This window comes from Apodemus sylvaticus, chromosome 7 (genome assembly GCF_947179515.1).
Source record: "Apodemus sylvaticus chromosome 7, mApoSyl1.1, whole genome shotgun sequence".
NCBI lineage: Eukaryota > Metazoa > Chordata > Mammalia > Rodentia > Muridae > Apodemus > Apodemus sylvaticus.
The window spans coordinates 27,971,955-27,990,480 of NC_067478.1; the positions used below are offsets into that span (position 1 = coordinate 27,971,955).

The 18,526-nt window shown below is 36.5% G+C and overlaps 1 protein-coding gene across 2 annotated transcripts in view; it reads right to left on the minus strand.

Moving 5' to 3' along the window:
• The window catches only part of Atr (ATR serine/threonine kinase), a 92,317-nt gene that overhangs the window by 47,933 nt on the left and 25,858 nt on the right, over window positions 1-18,526 (minus strand). For both annotated transcript variants that reach the window (XM_052187623.1, XM_052187624.1), the window contains 6 exons: window positions 17,920-18,050; window positions 14,959-15,102; window positions 11,706-11,799; window positions 10,472-10,597; window positions 6,615-6,821; window positions 5,228-5,341 (listed from right to left, as the gene is read on the minus strand). In XM_052187623.1, the coding sequence (XP_052043583.1) occupies window positions 5,228-5,341; window positions 6,615-6,821; window positions 10,472-10,597; window positions 11,706-11,799; window positions 14,959-15,102; window positions 17,920-18,050 (816 nt within the window). The remainder of the gene's footprint in view (window positions 1-5,227; window positions 5,342-6,614; window positions 6,822-10,471; window positions 10,598-11,705; window positions 11,800-14,958; window positions 15,103-17,919; window positions 18,051-18,526) is intronic.

Here is an 18,526-nt window from a genome sequence, read left to right on the forward strand (position 1 = left end):
TTTTAAGATTCCAAACTTCTTTAGGACATATATTTCAATGATCCAAACTATTAAGGTACTGTACTAAGGACACAAAGCTATGGCGACACTTGATTATGAAGCTAGTTCATGTAAAATGGTCTCTAAAATATAAAATTAAGAACTATTTTCAAGTTGGGTGGTGGTGGTGCAACACCTTTAATCCCAGCACTTGGGAAGCTTGGTGGATCTCTGAGTTCAAGGCCAGTCTGGTCTATAGAGAGATCCAGTACAGCTATATAGAGAAATCCTTTCTCAACTCCCAGTCCCCCTGCCCCCACTAGAAAAAAGAAAAAAAAAAAAAAAAGAACAATTTTGAGACAAAAAGAACTTTCTATATTCACAAAATCAGTCTTTAGAATGTTTCTTTTGGTGCTAAGGACTGATCATACACACATATACTAAGTATGCATGCACTCTGTAACTGAAATACACATCATGTCAGTACCTGGTCTTGAGAATCTGATTTTTTTGGAGTTATATAATAAAAGTAGCTAAAAGTTAAAAAGACTACATAAACTTAGGGCATCTTAACTTCTAGATACAAAATACTGAGCTTAAAATCACCTCAAAATGATGGCTAGATGTGGTAGAATACTCCTGAAACCCCCGCATTAGGGGCAGTAAGACACAAGAGCTCCACAAGTTTGAGGCTTAAGACCATGGACTGACTACATAGAAATTCCCAGTCAACCTGGTCTACATCATGAGGAACTGTCTTGAAACAAACAATTAAAAAGGCCCAAACAGCCCAGTGGTGGCGCATGCCTGTAATCCCAGCACTCCGGGAGGCAGAGGCAGGCAGATTTCTGAGTTCGAGGCCAGCCTGGTCTACAGAGTGAGTTCCAGGGCAGCCAGGGCTATACAGAGAAACTCTTGTCTCCAAAAGACCAAAAAACCAAAAAATCAAAAAAAAAAAAAAAAAAAAAAAAAAAAAAAAAAAAGGCCCAAACACCCAGGCAGTGGTGACACAAGCCTTTAATCCCAGCACTTGGGAGGCAGAGACAGGCATATTTCTGAGTTGGAGGCCAGCCTGGTCTACAGAGTGAGTTCCAGGACAGCCAGGGCTACACAGAGACACCCAGTATCGAAAAACAAAAAAACAAAACAAAACGGCCCAACCCACTAACTATTACTCAAGCTCAGAGACTGAATGATTCTGTTATCATTCCTGTAAACAACAAACAAACAAACAAACAAAAAACAACAACACACACAGCTGGGCACTGCAGGCCATGCCTGAAAGCTGAAATAGGATTTAGAATTTGAGGTAAGAATAACATGACATTCTTGTCATGTCTGAAAAAGCTGAGAGGGAGAGAAAAGGGAGGGGGGAAAAGGGGAAGTTGGGAAAAGGGAGGGAGTTGGGGAGGAGGAAGAGAGGGAAGAGACAGACAGACAGATTTAATGTTTTTAAGACATAAACTCTGTATCACTAATATATGTAAAAGTAACTTTTACTCTCCTTATTTCAGCTGCCATCTCTCAGGCTTACTGCCTCAGTCTGCTAACCTAGGCCTGGAAGCTTCTAGCATGAATACAATTTTATCTAGGCCTAGAATATTTTTTAGCCTCTGAGACTTACTGCTGAATACACTTACCCTTTCTAGTTCTTTCTGAACTCTGGCTAGCTAGTCAACTCAGCTGCTCTGGCTCAAACTTCTCTCCCAGCTGACTGATTCAATCTGATTTCTCTCAGCTTCTGAATGAATTGCTGCTTGGCCTCATACTAACTTTGGCAATCTGTTGTAATCTTCTGGCTCCTTCCCATCCTCTGGCTTACTCTGTCTTCACCTGTATTTGAATTGCTCTCTCCCTTTCTTTGCAACCTATCTCTGTACCACTGCTCCAGTAAAACTGCCTCCCTTCCTTTCTAGTTAGAACCTCAGAACCCACATGGTAGAAGGAGATACTGGTTCTCTCAAGTTGTTCTTTGACCTCCAGATGTGTACACATACAAATACCTATAAAATGTGAGAAAAAAATAAAGAGGGCCTTTTCTAGTAGCAAAATGTATCAGATCAGTGATTCTCCGTTGATTTCAGATCACCTACACAGTTAAAAACATCAACATGGGGCTGTGTGGTGGTGTACAACTTTAATCCCACCACTTGAGAGACCGAGATAGGCAGATCTGTATGAGTTTGAGGATAGCCTCATCTACATAGTGAGTTACCAGTTAGCCAGGTTTCCCTAGTGAGTTCCATATCTGAAACAAACAAACAAGTAAACAACAATAAACCAATAATATACTTATAGTTACAGATCTTTTTTCAAATTTCAGAGAAAACAGAAGTTAGAAGACCTCCCAAATTTCCATTCCTAGGATCTATGCTAGACTGGCAATACCAGTTATTTGTGCTCAAATGACCTGTGCTCTTTATTGTTATTATAATTAATTATTTTATGTGTACATATGCTTTGTTTATATGTATATGTTTATTCTTCATACATGTATTTATGGAGGTCAGAAAAAGGTACCGGATCCCCTGAACTGCATTACAGACAGTTATGAGCTGTAACGTGGATGCTGATAATCAAACTCAAGTTCTCTGGAAGAATAGCCAGTGCTTTTAAGCTGGGCCATCAGCCCCAATGGATTTACTCTTAAGGGATTTTATTATTGCTCTTTTGTGGCAGGGCTACATGTATCTTAGCATGACCTCACTTCCTTTATCTCCTCAGAACTAGGATCACAGATACTAGCTAGCATGCAAGGTATGTTGTAGATCCATGCCAGGCAGGATCTTTGGGAAGTACTCTGCCAATAGAACTACATCCTCAACTCCTTCGCTTATTTTTAACCCTTCTACATCTGCACCTCATTCTATGTTTCTTTACCTGCCCACAGTATTATATCAGGACTGAGGGTATAGCTCAGTGGTAGACTGACTACATACTTAGCATTCACATTCCACTACAAAAAACAAAACACTTCACCAACTTACTTCTATATTGTCACTGTCTCCTTTCTGACAACCTGTTTCCAGGCAATATAAAAATATTGTTTTTTTTTTCTAAATTGATTGTTCTTTATGACCCAGCTTTATAGTAAAATTTGTCAAAAGCTGGGTTTTTTGCTTTTTTTTTTCTTTTCATTTTTTAAATATTCTTTGTTTGAAACTGATCTTGTTAAGGTCAACAACTGCCTTTTTTTCCTCTGTACTCAGTGGGCAGTTTTCGATTCTTAAATTATTACTGGTGCAATCGGCATTTAGTTCAGATCACAAAGATAATGGAGACAAAGTGTGGAGCAGAGACTGAAGGAAAGGCCACTCAGAGACTGCCCTACCTGGGGATTCATTCCTACATACTGAAAGAAGACTGTTGTGGTTGTCTCTGCCTTTTTTCCTCTGTACTCAGTGGGCAGTTTTCGATTCTTAAATTATTACTGGTGCAATCGGCATTTAGTTCAGATCACAAAGATAATGGAGACAAAGTGTGGAGCAGAGACTGAAGGAAAGGCCACTCAGAGACTGCCCTACCTGGGGATTCATTCCTGCATACTGAAAGAAGACTGTTGTGGTTGTCTCCGGAGTGGCCCTGCCAGAGTCTTATGCATACAGAGGCAGATGCTAGCAGCCAACCATTGGACTGAGCTCAGGGTCCCCAGTGGAGGAGTTGGAGGGCTGACTGGAGGAGCTGAAAGGGTTTACAGACCCATGGGAAGAACAATGAGGTCAGCCACCCAGATGCCCCAGGAGTCCCAGGGACTGAACCATGTCCAGCCAAAAATGTGGCAGAGGAAGAGAGGTCCTTAGTCCCCTGAAGGCTCAATAGAGGCCCCAACAAAGGGAAATAGAGGGGGGAGGTAGGAGTGGGTTGGGGGGGAGGGGCATATACTTGGAGGCAGGGGGTGGGAGGAGGGGTTGGAGGCTTGGGGGTAAGGGGAACTGGGAAAGGTTTTAGCATTTGAAATGTAAATGAAGATTATATTCAATAAAAAAATATGAAAAAAAAAAAGACGTCTCCATATTTTGATCTTTAGAACACCACATTCTCTCCCATCTCTGGCAGCTCTCTGCTTTGTCTGCCTGTTGTATCTGTAACTATTCTCACCAAAGACTGGGATACCCCATCTCCTTTTCTTCCTTTTCTGAAAGTCTTGATAACTTGGCCTCAAACAACTTAGCTAAAAGCAACCTCCCTATGCACTCTGAGAAGAGACCTAAATATCAAACAAAGCAACCAGTACCAAAATGGGGTGGGGGAATTATATACATACAAAACCTAAAAAACTAACTTAAAATTCTTACAAAGTTTAGGGCAAAGTTGGATTCTTTATTGGATATATGTTCTCTGAATCATTTTAAAATTTTATTTTACTTATTTTTTGAGAAAGGTCTCACTGTGTATCCCTGGCTGGCCTGGAACTCTTCAGGTAGATCAGGCTTATCTTGAACTCATAGAGATCTGTCTGCCTCTGACTCCTGGGTACTGGGATTAAAAGCATTTATTTTTATTTAAAATTTAAAATTCATGAGATAGCAAGACAAGGGCTCACTATGTAAACTAGGCTGCACTGCAATTGGCTAGTCACAGATTTGTGGTGATCCTTCTGCTTCTGTCTCTCCAGTTCTCAAATTAATAAAGGCAGTGGAACAACCTAGATGTTTCAAGCAAACTTCTTAAATACATTCATATTGAATATCATTGAGTTACTGCAAAGAATGAACTAGATATATGTTATTGACACAGAAAATTACCCAAGATATACCATTAGACACAAGAAAATCAAATTAAAGATCATAAATAATGTTTCACATTATTTAGCATAAAGGACATTTTATATTTGTATAGATATTAAGCATTTAAGTATTTATAACATGTTAAATACTTTTTAAAAAAGAATAGATACTTTTAAAAAATATTTTTTTAAATATTTTAAAATTTTAAATATTTTATATTTAATATTATATAATATAATTATTTATATTATTTATATAATATTTAAAATGTTTAAAATACTTAAATACTTTAAAATTTTTTTAAATTGGGTTTAATTATGGCATTTTCATATGTAAGCCATATTTTGTTCTTATTCATTCAAGAAAATATGCTGTGTTCTCTAAAATACTTATTTTGGCTCTGTATCACTTAGATGATAAAGGAGATAGTTAAGTATTTTACAAATATGGACTTTGTAGCTTCTGTACTAGCATCTAATACTGTAAAGTCAGTAATGGCTATGACATGTGAGCACACGTACCTGAATAGCATAAGCAGCTGAGTCTTGTGCTCGGCTGTTATCGGCATATGCAAGGTAAGCTCTTGTTAGCTCCATCAGCAACCCATAGGCAAAGCTTAAATCTTCTACTCCAGTCTTAACAGAAGCAAAAAAAAAAAAAAAAAAAAAAAAAAAAAAAAAAAATCAACACCTGACATTCATTTTCTTCAGGTGTTATTGTGTCACCCACAGTGAGTTTAGAAATAGGAAAGGAGAGTGACGCTCAAACTAAGTTGGTATCATGGCTGAAACATAATCCAAAGCTAAGAAGCCAATGCTGTATCTTCATAGCATGTTATGAAATTGTATCAAAACCATTCAACTTTTGAATAGTTAGGTCAATTTGTGTTTTAATAGGCAGAAAGCAAACTGTAGGGCCACCAAGATGGCTGAGTTTGCTGTGTACCACTGGTGACCTAAGTTCAAGCCTCAGAACTCATCTAAAGGTATAAGTAAACTACTCAAAGTTGTTCTCTGACCTCCACTTATAGTGGCACACACACACACACACACACACACACACACACATGATAATAAAATTTAAAAAGCAAATTGTATTCATAGCAGTTTCTAAAGTACATTCTGTACAGCAGCTCACAGGCTTTACAGAATGTAGTTACTCTAAGGTGATTTCAACACTCCTTCTACTCAGATTCCCCAGGTACACAGCAAACTTTCCATTTGTGATTGGTGATGTATCTCTGTGGAAGAGGACCTGCCGAGGAGCAAGGCCCTGAATTCAATCCCTAGCCCTGAAAACAACAAACAAGCCCACACACACACACAAGCAAGCAAGCAAGCAAAAACCACAAACTGATGTCAGCATGGTTTTCCTTAAAATATACGCATTATTAGAATATCCTAAGACACTAGTTTTCTATGGAAACACCAGCAATTATGTTTAATTGTTAATCTTTAGATAACTAATTAGGACTTAACTATTACCATAATCAGATTACTAAGCTTTGTTTCCAAAAGCACATTAGATTGGGCTCAAAGTATTCTTTTTGGCTAAAGAGTTCCATGACAGTATTTAATTAGTAAGAAAGGCTATTTAAAATGTCTGATTGTATAAATGGAATATATAAAACTCAACTGAGGAAGAAAGAATGCTCAGCAGTTAAGAGTACTTGGTGCTCTTTCTGCGGACCTGGGTTCAATATCCAGTACCTACATGAGAGCTCACAACTGTCTTCAATTCTAGTTCTAGGGTGTCCAGTGCCCTTTTCTGACCTCTGTGGACAACAGGCAGGCACATGGCACACATATATTCAGGTAAAACCCTCATACACAAGAAACAAAACAAAACAAAAAACAAGAGAAAAAATAACTTGAAGAAACATTATCACTCAGAATTACCATTACTTACCACAAATGTAAAATCTTTTCCTTGAGTTTCTGTTGTTGAGAAATCTAATCGTCCTGGGTCTATTGCTCCCAATTCTCCTAAACACTCGCCACAGAGTAAGCGGGCTTGAGAGTTTGCATCTTGGCAGCCTTTCAAAATTACCGTCACAAGCTGGGAGATAACGGGCTCCACTGTTTCACTATCAGTTGCATATTTTATCAATTTTTCCTTAAATAAAAGTAGAAGGTTTATATAGAACTCTTATAGCATGTTTTTCTAAACTAGAGAGCTTAAAAATATTAATACAAAATTAAATTCCTATATCTTCAATCTTTTCAATTAGTTTTGATGACGTTAAATAATACACTTCACAGCATGTTTTGCAGTAGTAGTATGTACTTTTAACTGTTAGGACATCTTTCTTGCCCAAGAATTGTTTTTTGAGATAGTGTTCATTTCCATTAAACCTATACCTAGTTTAACAGCTTTAAATGATATATAATGAATGATACGCATATATTGTTACTTCTAGTTATTGCTCATGTAAAAAGTGCTAAGTTTATTTATCAAATATGTAACATGCAAGAGATTCTCTTCTTGCGCAACTATTATTTCATCTTAGATTTATAATTCAATCAACTAAATATATAAATAGTAGTTATCTTTTTTTTTAACAAAGTCTACTCCATCTAGACTAAATAAAACCCATCCTCAAATGAATGTGTTAAGAGCTAACTTATAAAAGTTATAAAAGAACTGAAGTATTTCTTCAGTTCTTATGTATTTAAAGCTGTGTTCTTAACCACGATCCTCTAATAAGCACAGCTGGAGAGGTTTTTGTTTATTTATTTATTTATTTATTTATTTATTTATTTATTTATTTATTTATTTATTTTGAGAGAGAGTCTCTAGGTCCCTATATCAATTTGTCAATGAATTTTAAAGGGATGGGAGTGTTAGAGAGATGGTTCAAGAGTACCTGCTGCTCTTACCGAGGTCCTGGGTTCAGTTCCCAGTCCTCACATGGTGGCTTACAAACACTTATAAGCCCAGTTCCAGTTCTAACCTATACAGGCACCAGGCCTGTACACATACAAAAAAAAAATTATGTGAGATATGTGTGTGTGTGTGTAATGTATATATTACATAAAATATGTATATATTTAAATAAGTTCATGTATAACAATAAGTCTAAAAAAATTAAACAAATTTTCATTATTTTGTCTGAAAGCTCTGATTTCCTAAATTACTAAACTCTGACTTATCTGAGTTTACTACTTGGTGTTTTCTTTGTATAAAATGGAATATTTCAGTATTCATATTAGATATTTTATTTCCAGAAAGCTCCCTTGAATTAGTTTTAAATATTAATTGTTATATTACTTTGGTATCTTCATAAGATACTAATTACATTTAATGTTTTATCAATGACATTTAAATTTTTTGGTCAAATGTATTCTAAATAGTCCACAATTTGTTCATTGTTTTCAACTGACTTCCTGTGTTCAGTCACCTGTGGTTCATGCCTTCTTGGCAATTTCCTTTAATCTCACTTATTTAACTTTAGTTTTCTAAAGTGCACTTATTTGTGTATGTGTCTACAATGTGAGTGTAGTGCATGACAGTGCCAGAAGAGGGCACTGGATATTCTTTTCCATCACTTTCAACCTAGTTGGTGTTGGGATCTGAACTCTGGTCTTCACAACTGACAGCAAGCACTATCACCCAGTTAGTCATCTGTCCAGCACTCTCTGATTAAAATTAAAATTATCATTCACTTTTTTGTGAATTTGCAAATGTTTGAAATTCTTAATTTAGGTTATGAGGCTAAATCTAGTTTTCTTTTACTTTTTTGGTTTTTAAGAAGGAACTGTTACAACTGAAAGACTTTTTTTCTTTAGAGACAGGTTCTCACACTGTACCTTAGGCTGGCCTTAAGCAATCTTTCCTGCCTCAGCCAGCCTTTCAAGTGCTGGGATTTCATGCTTAGATTTCTATTTTACTAATACCCTTGGCTGGCCTGAAACTTTCAATATAGACTAGGCTGACCTTGAATTCACAGAGATCCACTTTTTTTAATCAGTGCTGGGATTAAAGGCATTCAGCACCACACCTAGCTTTCTTATATGTAATTTTTCTATTCCTATTGTGAACCCTCTATATAGGCTCTAACAGTACCATTTTGTAATGATTTTAAGATTTTCATAACTACCTACCTAACTACCTAACTAACTAGCTATGCCAGCATAGTAAAGTTATGTGTTTAAAAATAAAGCACCACTTTATTTTTTGGTTTTGGCATCAGAGGTAGGATTTGATAAATTTATTTCTTTAAGGACTTTAAGTCTTCCCCTTGTTGTTTTTTTTTTCTTTTTGTTTATAACAAGGTCTCTAGAGCAAGCTTGCTCCTCTTTCCTATTCTTTTACTTCTCCCAGAGACAATGACTGTCTGAGACTTTAGCATCTAAATATTTTCTGGTATCTTTTATGCAGAAAGTACCTGGAAGGCATCTCCAGTGTTGTTATATTTGGAGTGAAGCTATCCTTCTCTTTACACAGATTGTTCAGATTCTCAGGATCCCGTCTAATTATATTTAAGGTATGGATTATGCTTAGATTTTATGTGCTTTCCATGTTGCTACTTTTTGTTCATAGCATTTCTCTGTGTAGCCTTGGCTAGCCTGGAACTCTGTAGGCCAGGCTAGCCTCTACCTCTGCAGAGCTGGGATTAAAGGTGTACATCACTACTGCCCAACTTCTGTTGGAGAGATTGAAAGCTGATTCAGGCATTCATCTTTATTCCAGGACAATCTAGAAGGCTCTAGTATTTTATTTTCAATGAATTCTCTGCTTTGAAATAATTAGTAAATATGACTTTTAAATGGAATTCTGATTCCCATAAAAATTAATTTGTGCTTCTTATAGTTTTCTTATCTTTCTGGAATTTGCCCCAAAAGAGTCCTTTAATGAGTAGCACAACTGGAAGGATAGAAGAAAGGAACAGAGGGAAGGATGGAAGCAGGGAAAAGGAAAGAAATGCCATGGTGGTATAAACTTGTAATTCTATCTCTCAAGAAGCGGAGGCAAAAAGATCATGAGTTCAAGGCCATTTCTGGCTCTACTCAGTTTGAGGCTAGTTTGGGCTACTCAAAACCAAATGAACAAAAACTAATAAAGTTAGCTTAGTCCAATTAAAAAATATCAAATTACTAAAATTTTATATGACAGATATCAATGGGGTAGTTATGCTAGAAGAATCACATAAATTACTGATACACTAACATCCAAATCCCTACTTGTAAGAAGTCATCATGGTTGGGGAGATGAGTCAGTGAGTTAAGACTGCTTACTGTGCAAGCATGAGGACCTGAGTTCAAACATCTAACACTCACATTAAAAACTGGGAAATGGTTGTACAGAACTGGAAACCCAGAACTGGGAGGCAGGGGCAGGAGGCTACCAGAAGCTCTGTAGGCAGCCAACCCAGCCTAACCAGAGAGCTGCCAATTTAGTGAGAGACCATCTTAAAAGCAGAGTGATAGAGAACATCTGCACACATGAGGATGTACCTCATACTTATGGCACACAAATAAAAACAATTCTTAAAAATCCAAAGATGCAGTAGACAAAAATACAACTATGAAATAAGGATCTTTCAAAACAGCAGGAAATTCTGCAATTTTTAAGACTGAAACTGAAGGGCATCTATCTCACAGACTGCTCAGATTTTAGTCAGATCTGATAATCTAGTGTAATGTGTAAGCATGAAGACTAAATCTTTTGAGTTCTCAAGAAAAAAATGCCAATCCATCATCTTTTCTTTAAACTCCCAATAGATTTTTTAAATATATAATTTGAATTATATCACTCTAGCATACCTGATTCTTGTACAAGGTTTCCTTTAAGCTGGTAAGAGCATGAATTCGAACATCTACATTTTCGTGCTGAATTGCTTTCATAGACAGCTGGAGAGTAGTTTGAAGATCAGTACTCTCAGAGGTTTCCTATGCAAAGTGCAGAGAAACATTCCTTATTAACTATCCTAACAACATCTGAAAGGTCCATATTCTCTAAATTACTAGTTACTATTCAAATAGCTAAAGTATAACCCAACTAAAATTTTCCCATCCCTTTCTTTGCAAAGTAAATGTCATCAGTATAGCCTTTTTTAAGGGAAAATCATTTTTATTCTAAAATCTTTAGAATTAGAGATTTTTTTCAATTGAATAAAAACTTACTAATAAAAACTTAAAATAAGTGCTTCTTGATATAATAATAAATAATAATAATAAAGGTACAAGCCTTCCCTAATTTATGGATGCCACATAAAGACCCTGAGACAGACCTGTGGACTCTGAGGATAATTCTGCTCAGTCCTTTCTCCTCAAATTCTAGTTTCTGTGCTGAAATTCTATGAAATCACAGTATTTTTATGATTTTAGAAAGTTTGTAAGATTTCAAGATGATAAAGAATCATTCAGACTGGACACAATACTATCATAGTATAACCATAGAGATACTATGATTTATAGCATGAGATAACTGGAATCATCCCACATTTTCCCTCTTAGGAATGTAGAAGGTGGCTTCCCTCTAATGCTAATGTGCCTCTAGCCTAAATAGGATGTGGTAGCAGTGCATGACCATAATTCCAGCACTTGGAATGGTAGGCAGGCAGATGAGGTGTTCAAGACCAGTCCCAGCTACATAGTGTTATTTGAAGACAGACTCAGCTATAAGAGACAGTCACAAAACAAAGCAAAACAAAAAACCAACCAACCAAACAATTTTAGATGATAAAACTTCCCTCCCAAAGTCACTGATTTGCAGTACTAATATCTAATCACTATAGTTATATTGTTATTATTATTCTTTCTTTCTTTTTTTTTTTTAAAGAGGGTTTTCTATGTCATCATCTTCTTTGGAACTCACTAAGAACATGCTGGCCTCAAACATATGGAGATCCTCCTGGCTCTGCTTTCAGAACTCTGAGATTATATGCATGAGCTGACACACCCTGCTTTGATGGTAAAGGATCTTTTTTGGTATACTGGAATCAGGTACAATTTTGTATTCAAGATCTTCCATACCATAAGTAAAGAAATGAAATACCTTTCTATATTCCTGGAGAACTGCTTTTATCCTTTCTAATTCTGGATGATCAGGCAAAAAATATATTTCATGAAGAAAATCTTGCACAGCATCTCTAATTGTTAGGAAGAATTATATGTAAACATATCAATGTAAAAGTTGAAGGTACAGCTATAAAATTCATACTTAAAAGTTCATTATGATTATTCACATGCAAAGTAATCTTCCTGGCATGTCTAAAGTCCCAGCTAAATTAATACTAGCAATTATTCCAGGAATAATTTAGTGATAAAGTGACTGCTTAGCATGCATGAGGCCTGGGCTCAATCTCTAGTATCACAAATTAAATAAAAATAAACAAATATATTAAAATATTTAATGATGGCAAATAACCACAGCTATGAAAATTATCCATGAGGACTAGAGAGATGGCTCAGTGGTTAAGAACACTGACTGCTCTTCCAGAGGTCCTGAGTTCAATTTCCAGCAACCACATGGTTGCTCACAACCATCTAGAATGGGATCTGATGCCCAGAACGAGCAGGGCTGGAGCAAGAAGAAAAAAGAAAAAAAAGAAAATCATCCTTGATAGTCTGTTATGTCAGTGGCCCACAATTAAACATGCTTCTCAGTATGAACATTCACACACACACACACACACACACACACACACACACACACACACACCACCTTATTCTTTAACCAAGACTGGGCACAAGAATTCCTTTAGCAATACATATGCTATACATTTGCTAAATACATGTGGTAGAAGATATGCTGTGGATAGAAAAGGACTTAGGCCTGGAAGTTTCCATTTTTGAGCTCAGGAAAATACTGTGTCACCATAAAAGAAATCTGGCTATCAACATGGACAGGACACACAGAGAGAAGGGCTCTGATATTACATGGACAGGGTAAGGTCCACTTCAGTCTACCTTCTAGCCAAATGTGGCCATACCCAGAAGAAATAACAAACTGAACTCAGCTTAAACAACAAATTTATGAGCAAATAAAGGTATTCACCATTCCTGAGGCACAACATTTGCAGTAATTTGTAAAAGCAGGAAGTAGTAAAAAAATCAATCTCCAAATACAAATTTTTTGTTTGTTTTTCGAGACAGGGTTTCTCTGTGTAGCCCCGATGTCCTGGAACTCACTCTGTAGACCAAGCTGGCCTCAAACTCAGAAATCCGCCTGCCTCAGCCTCCCAAGTGCTGGGATTAAAGGCATGTACCACCACCGCCTGGCTCAAATATAAATTTTTATATAAAAGTTTTAGAGAAAAATACGAAAATACTTATTGTTACTATACGTTTTGCTTAAATTATAATAAATAGTCTTTCTAGGTTTAAATATAATTTTAATTCTAGCTTTTACTAACAGAAAACTAGAAATAGCTATTATGTGGACTGTCAGACTTCAAGTTATGTGCTAGACTTGGGATGAAACAATAAACAAATCCAGAACAATTCATTCATTCAGGGAGGTGGAGGGTCTACCTAGAACCAAGTAAAAAAAAAACTTTTTCTTATGACATGAAAAAGGTCAGAAAAGTTATTCTATCATCCTTAAGAGACAATGAGCATATGTGTATTAGTATAGCAACGGAAAAGAAATGTGAAAAGTAATGTTGGTGATTTTATTGTTCTAGCATGTAGAAAACTAACAAAACAAAACAAACAACCCTAAAAGTATTTCCAATGAATAAAAATATTGTTACTTCAGTGTTTTCATGCCAAAATAGACACTGAAATAATTTAAAGGAATGGCAACAGTGTATGGGTAGGCAGGTGTATAGCACTTACATACTAACTTTCAGAAGAAGTGAATTATGATATACAGCAGTTAGTTAAGTAACAGAAAAAAAGCTTGAAATATGTTGGAAGATATTTTAGATTAAGAAGCCATGTGAGTGAAAATTTAAGTGTGGGTAAAGTGTGGCCGGCTCTGTCATTAGTTCATGTTCCTTACAGCTTCCTGCTACAGTCATCAGTGGGACTGGAAAATCCGTAGAAAAAAATGTCTAGAGTAAGATGTGTCCAGCTTTAAAGGTCAAGCTAACCAACTTGCAATTCAGTATTTAGAAAATGGAGACCCAGAGAACATCTCTCTATGCTGAAATAATACATGTAAAGAAATGTTTTTTAAAGAAACAAAAATGTCATAAAAGTGTAAAGTAAGGAAAGCTGATTCAAAGGTAATGGGGTGAAATAGAAGTTCTAAGTCAATAAGAAGGTATGGTGCGGGGCTGGAGAGATGGCTCAGTGGTTAAGAGCACTGACTGCTCTTCCAGAGGTCCTGAGTTCAATTCCCAGCAACCACATGGTGGCTCACAACCATCTGTAACGGGATCCGATGCCCTCTTCTGGTGTGTCTGAAGAGAGCAAAAATAAATAAATAAATAAATAAATAAATAAATAAATAAATAAATAAATAAATAAGGTATGGTGCAGAAAGTGATCACTATCCCTCTCAGCCTTCCTTAACCCTAAGGAAAGTACCCACCTGATTTACTTAAGAAAGATAAAATTACCTTTACCAATGGAAAAATGAGTGAAAAAATTTTAATTGTTGCTCTATTAATCAATGCGTTTCAAATAAAAACAAGACCCACTGAAAATTCAAGTATTTAATAAGTAGTTATATACCAATAATTTTTCCCCAAGGACTCATTTCTATTAAAATAGTATTACCAAAGTAATACTAATACTTTGAGAAATAAAAATACATTTCTAAATGTTACAGGGCTGGCGAGATTGCTCATGTGAGAAAGCACTTGCTGTGTAAAATTGAGGATACAACTTGGATCCCTAAGTAACCACAGATAAGCATGTGCCTGTAATCCCAGTGCCAAAGAAGCAAAGACAGGAGGATTCTTGGGGTTTTGCTGGCTAGCTAGACTAGAGGAATCAGTCAGGTTTTGAATGACTTTGTCTCAAAAAAATAAGGTGGTGCCATTTAATCATAGTATTCAGAAGGCATAAACAGACAGATTTCAGTGAGTTTGAGGCCAGACTTGTCTAAATAGTGAGTTCTGGGACAGCCAGAGCTACATAATGAGACCCTACTTCAAACAAACATTCAAACAAACAAACAAATAAAGAAACACACACACAATATATATAAAGTGGATTGAGGAAGACACCCAAGGTTAACTTTTGGTTTACACACACGCACACACACACACACACTCTCTCTCTCTCTCTCTCTCTCTCTCTCTCTCTCTCTCTCTCTCTCACTTCTACTAGTTTATGATTAATTTCAGTTCCAATACCTGTTTTCAATGATGAGGTAGTGAAAGATAGCAGCAGTTTCTTTAGGCTGCATCTGTATCAGAGGTAACAAAGCCACTATGACATGACTGAGCAGGGCTCCCAGGTAAGCGTGATCCAGACAACGAACAAAGCAGTCCCATGCTCTAAATGAAAAACAAAATTTAATTCAAGTATTTTTATGTTTGTAAAGTACCATCAATTAGTTGTTAGCTGAATAATGATATATACCTAGAAGAGATTAAAGTAGTTTTTGATATAAAGATCAATGATACATACAAACACACAGTGCTAAGTTATATTAAGTAAAAGAAAACTTAAAAATACCAACCAACCAACCAAATACTCAAAACAAATAAACCAAAGTGAAATCAGTTTTTCATGGCATGATCAATACAATTGAAAATTTGAATGTTATGTATTTATACATTTGCTTACACAAGGATAAGATTTTTTCACTTTAGAATGCTGCAACTATATCAGACATTTAGAAGAAATTGTGTTTGGCGGTTGGATGTGGTGATTCACAACTCCACTCTCAACACTTGTAGAGTATCATCATGGAGTTCAAGGGTAGCCTGGGCTATATAGTAACCTTACAAAATTTTAAAAACAAAACTCAACTTTTATCTTTCTATGAATTAGGAATAAAACACAATTCTTTCTGTGATGCTGGGCAGTGAGAGCAAGCCATAGTTTCTAGACATAGGTTTCATGGAACCATGGGGTGAACAATGGATATTGTACTTAACAGTACACTACTTTGTTCAGTAGACTAAATGAGATACTCAACACTATTACAAATAGGCTCTGTTACATGATTTTGGTCAACTGAAAGCTACTGTTAGTGTTCTGAGCCAATGTAAGCCAGGTTAAATTAAGTTATGGTGTGGTAGGTTAAGTATGAGAGGTTAGGTGCATTAAAAATGTATATTGGTATAGGTTTGTAATTCTAGAAATCAGGAACCTGAATTGCAGTGTGGCCAAATACATACACAAAGACAAAACCAAACCAAACAAAACCAAATCAAACAAAAAGGCCCTAACAAAAACAAAAGCAAACAAACAAAAACCCAAAAAGACAGATATGATGGCACACACCTATAATCCCAGCTCTGCCCACACAGAAAGTTCCAGGCCAGTCTATGAACTATGGAAGATGAAAGAGGTGGGTGAAGAAGTATGCTGGCTAGTTTTATGTCAACTTGCTATAAACTAGAGTCATTTAGAAAGAGGTAATCACAAGGGAGAAAATGCTCCCAAGAGATCAGCCTGTGGACAAAATAGTACGTTTCACGACTGATGAATGATGTGGGTGGGTCCATACTAAATGGGGTGGTGCCACCCCTGGGTGAGTGGTTCTGGGTGGTATAAGAGAGCAGACTGAGTAAGCTGTGAGAAGCAGTCTAATAAGCAGCACTCCTTGATGACTTGTTTCAGTTCCCACCTCCAGGTTCTTCCCTGGCTTGAGTTCCTGCCCTGACTTTACCCAGTGATGGACTGTAACTTGAGAGTTAAAAGTTGTTATAGCAATAGAAATTCTAATGGGAGAAAAAATGGTACCAGAATGATGCTGTGAATCACTGCTGTGACAGACCTGGCTGTCTTGGCCACTGAGTTTTGGGGAAGGCTGTAAAGTGGCATTTGAATTTTGGGCTGGAGAAGCTGTTGAGTGCTCAGTGTGGTGGGCTCAGTGGGAAGGTAAGTGTGCTGAGAGCAAGCAGACGAGGGAGGCCTGGCTCATAAAGCTTCAGATGACATCAAAGACTGTTGAGACCATTTATATTTTGAATTAAGAATCTGCAGTTTGGTCAGCTAGGGCTGAGACCAATACCACTGAAGTAAAACCTTTGCTTAACAAGGTCAACTGACTCTGGTTAAATGGATCTGAGAAATTATTGATTTAAATAAAAGGATCAGCATCCTGAGGACCATTAACCTGGGAAATCCTCAGGGTTAGCACACAGAAACTGTGTGCCAAAGGGGCCAAGGCTGCATCTCATGCTGGCAGCTGAACCTGGTAGAGAAAGAGTCACATATGAGCTATAGGTTTTGAAGAAATGCAGTGATCATGGGAGAGCAGCTGAGGCTTGTCACCATGTGGCAGAGTTAGGTTCCCTGAAGAGAGAGCCTAGGAGGGTCTATAGGCAAAGGTGAAGTCCATTTTAGAGATATCAGTATCACGGGACAACTACAAGGACAGCAACAGCTGTGAAGTGTGGCAGCCTGAGTCTAGCTGACAAACTGCACGTGCTGGGAATGGCAAAGCCAGAGCAGTGTGACTGTCTAAGCCCTTCCGGCTTACTTCATGCTTTGAAGAGCATGAGTAAGTTCCAGACATTAGACACTGATTTATTTAGACTATTGGGAATTTGGCTTTGATTTGGTCAGAATGTGACTGTGCTCTAGTTCTTCCTTCTTAGAGAAAGTAAGTATGTAACTTATTTTTGACTTTACAGAAGCCCACAGTTAAGGGACTTTGAAATTTTAGAGAGATTTAAATTTTTTTTTGAGACTTAAATGTTTTAAAGAAATGAAATTATTGATTTAAATAAAAGGATCAGCATCCTGAGGACCATTAACCTGGGAAATCCTCAGGGTTAGCACACAGAAACTGTGTGCCAAAGGGGCCAAGGCTGCATCTCATGCTGGCAGCTGAACCTGGTAGAGAAAGAGTCACATATGAGCTAAAGTGTTTGGAATTTTAAAAACTGGGATTTTTAAAAGTTAGAATGTTTTATATGTGACATTAATCATTCCACCTTATGATGTGTTTGGGCATCAAGTTGACAAAGGGTCAATTGTGCTGGCTAGTTTAATGCCAACTTGACACAAACTAAATTCACTTAGGAAAATAAACCTCAATTGAAAAAAATGTTATCATCAGATTAGCTTGTAATAAGAATTCAAGATAGAATTAAGTAGAAATACAAGAAAACATTTCAAATATGATGATTATTTACCTGCAGCATAACTCAGGAAACTCATCCTTGAATCTAAGACCAGTTCTCAGTGTGGTCATCATTTTTACTCTCACAGAACTGACATGCTTAGGTCCCATCAACTTCATCAAAGACATCAAACTAGTCAAGGCCTACAAAGAAAAGTAGTGTTTAAAAAAAAAAAAAAAGGAATTATAAACAAGATACCAGAAAAAGTAACAGAAACAATTTCTTCCTACCTAAATGTCAAGGTATCAATGTGCATGACACAAAGGTCTAATAAATGCTGGCCAACTTTTTTTTTTTTTTGGTCAACTTATATGAGAACCAAGAATCTGAAAAACACAAATTGCATTCTTATGTTTGTTTCTCTTGAAGCTGCACTGCTACTATGGTCCAATAAATCTTGAAATTTACAAAGGATATGATACATCTTAATTTTTGTCAAATATGTTTCATATCACTAGTGTAAATACAGATGTAGATTGGATTTGAATTATTTATAATTTAAGCAGAATGTTTCATAATGGTCAATAATGATACTAAATTCAAGATGTTCTAAATTTAATAAAAGAAACAACTGCCAGATAGTCTTACAATAGAAACAAAATGAGGACTGCATCAATAG